This window comes from Psammomys obesus, unplaced genomic scaffold (genome assembly GCF_907164565.1).
Source record: "Psammomys obesus unplaced genomic scaffold, mPsaObe1.curated_primary_1811, whole genome shotgun sequence".
Lineage (NCBI taxonomy): Eukaryota > Metazoa > Chordata > Mammalia > Rodentia > Muridae > Psammomys > Psammomys obesus.
The window spans coordinates 47,702,950-47,704,397 of record NW_026585504.1 but is presented as its reverse complement, the minus strand read 5'-3'; the positions used below and the strand labels follow the sequence as shown (position 1 = coordinate 47,704,397).

The window sequence follows — 1,448 nt, the reverse complement described above, 5'->3', positions numbered from 1 at the left end:
ATAATTTTTAGGAACTTCAAGAATCATTGAAAAATTATTTTTGTCCTGGCTGCTTTCTCCATCCCTCTTCAATGAGACGTGTAGATAACCTAAAAACAAGGTGCCTTTATAGGAGTTTCAGTTCTCTCATTCTCCTCGGCCAAAGTTTCCTGAAATTAAGGCAGGTCCTAGAGAGTATGCAATTAAAAGACTTAAAAGTGACTATCTAGTCTATCTCCTATACCCCTATGTCTCCATTCTAATATTTCTTCCCTGATCTACTGCTTTGTCATTAATCTCCTTTTACATTTAAAACCAATGGTATACAAGACTAGAATCAAATCCTTGGCTATTTTGTTCTAATTGGGTAGAAAGAAGATGGGCTTAATTTGGGTGGTTTTTGCGAAGTGTGTTCAATGCTGCAAGTCTTCATGGGCCTTGAAAAAAATTCAGAAATAGATCTGGCCAGAGATCTTGTAGACTGTGTATTTGTGTATCACACATGCAGTTTAGAGTCCCCGAAAGCCCTAACTCTCCATTAGCCGGGAAATTAAAACTCATCTGGCGAACGGGCGAGAAACTAGTTAACGAAAAACGTTCACGCAAAGCAGGGCTCAACAGCAGAGGGCACACTACCCACTGACTGGGGCCAGAAGCTGGCGGTGAGGGTGGGTAGAGCCTGACGGTATCTGGGTCTTGTAGTTTGCTGTTGGTCTCTCCTGAATGCTCGCCTCGGAGCTGAACTACAACCCCCACAGTGCAACGGGTCCCCCTCTCGCCACCTCGGGTCTGGGTCGGAGGAGAAACCTCCTGGGAAACAGCCCCGCCCCACCCCCGTACGCACGCGTCACGTTTGTTTACCCTGAGGCCCCGCCCCCAGCCTCCCGCTCTCCCCACTCCGCCCAGGAATGTCGTCATGCTAGCGATGCATATTCATGAGAAACTCCGCCCCGCCCGCCTTCCCGCGCCGCATTAATATTCATGAACTGAGCTCGGGCCGCAGCTCTCCGGAGCTGAGGCTGTCCGGCGGCGGGCGGGGCCTGGCGCTGGGGAGCCCGGGGCCCGCGGGGAGGGCGTGTGTGTGTGTGTGTGTGTTGGGGGGGCGGTGGCGGCGAAACGGGCGGGCGCGCGGGATGGAACACCGAGGCACCGACGGAATGCTCCGGATCGCCACATAATCCCCTGGAACGGCCGCGCCGAACGCCATCGGCGCGTCCGTTCTCCGCGCGCCGCCGCCGTCTCCCACCTTCGCCTCGCCTCCCTCTCCGCCGCTGCCTCCCGAGCCGGGGGGGTGGGGGCGACGCGAAGCCCCGCTGCGATGGAGCCCGCCGCCGCAGCCCCGGCACAGCGACTCGCCGAGCCCGCGGCTGACGACCGAGCCCCGGCGGCGGCGGCCGAGGGCGGCCGGAGCCCGGATCCCGCGCCGAGCGCCGCGGCCGCGAGCGGCGGGAACGGCGGCGCGGCTGGAG

General features: G+C 58.1%; 1 protein-coding gene across 1 annotated transcript in view; it reads left to right on the top strand.

The window, feature by feature from the left end:
* Nucleotides 1–1,081: 1,081 nt before the first annotated feature.
* Phlpp1 (PH domain and leucine rich repeat protein phosphatase 1) overlaps nucleotides 1,082–1,448 on the top strand; it is a 217,321-nt gene continuing 216,954 nt past the window's right edge. Inside the window, exon 1 of the mRNA XM_055603063.1 lies at nucleotides 1,082–1,436. Within this exon, the coding sequence (XP_055459038.1) occupies nucleotides 1,298–1,436 (139 nt within the window). The 5' untranslated portion in view covers nucleotides 1,082–1,297. The remainder of the gene's footprint in view (nucleotides 1,437–1,448) is intronic.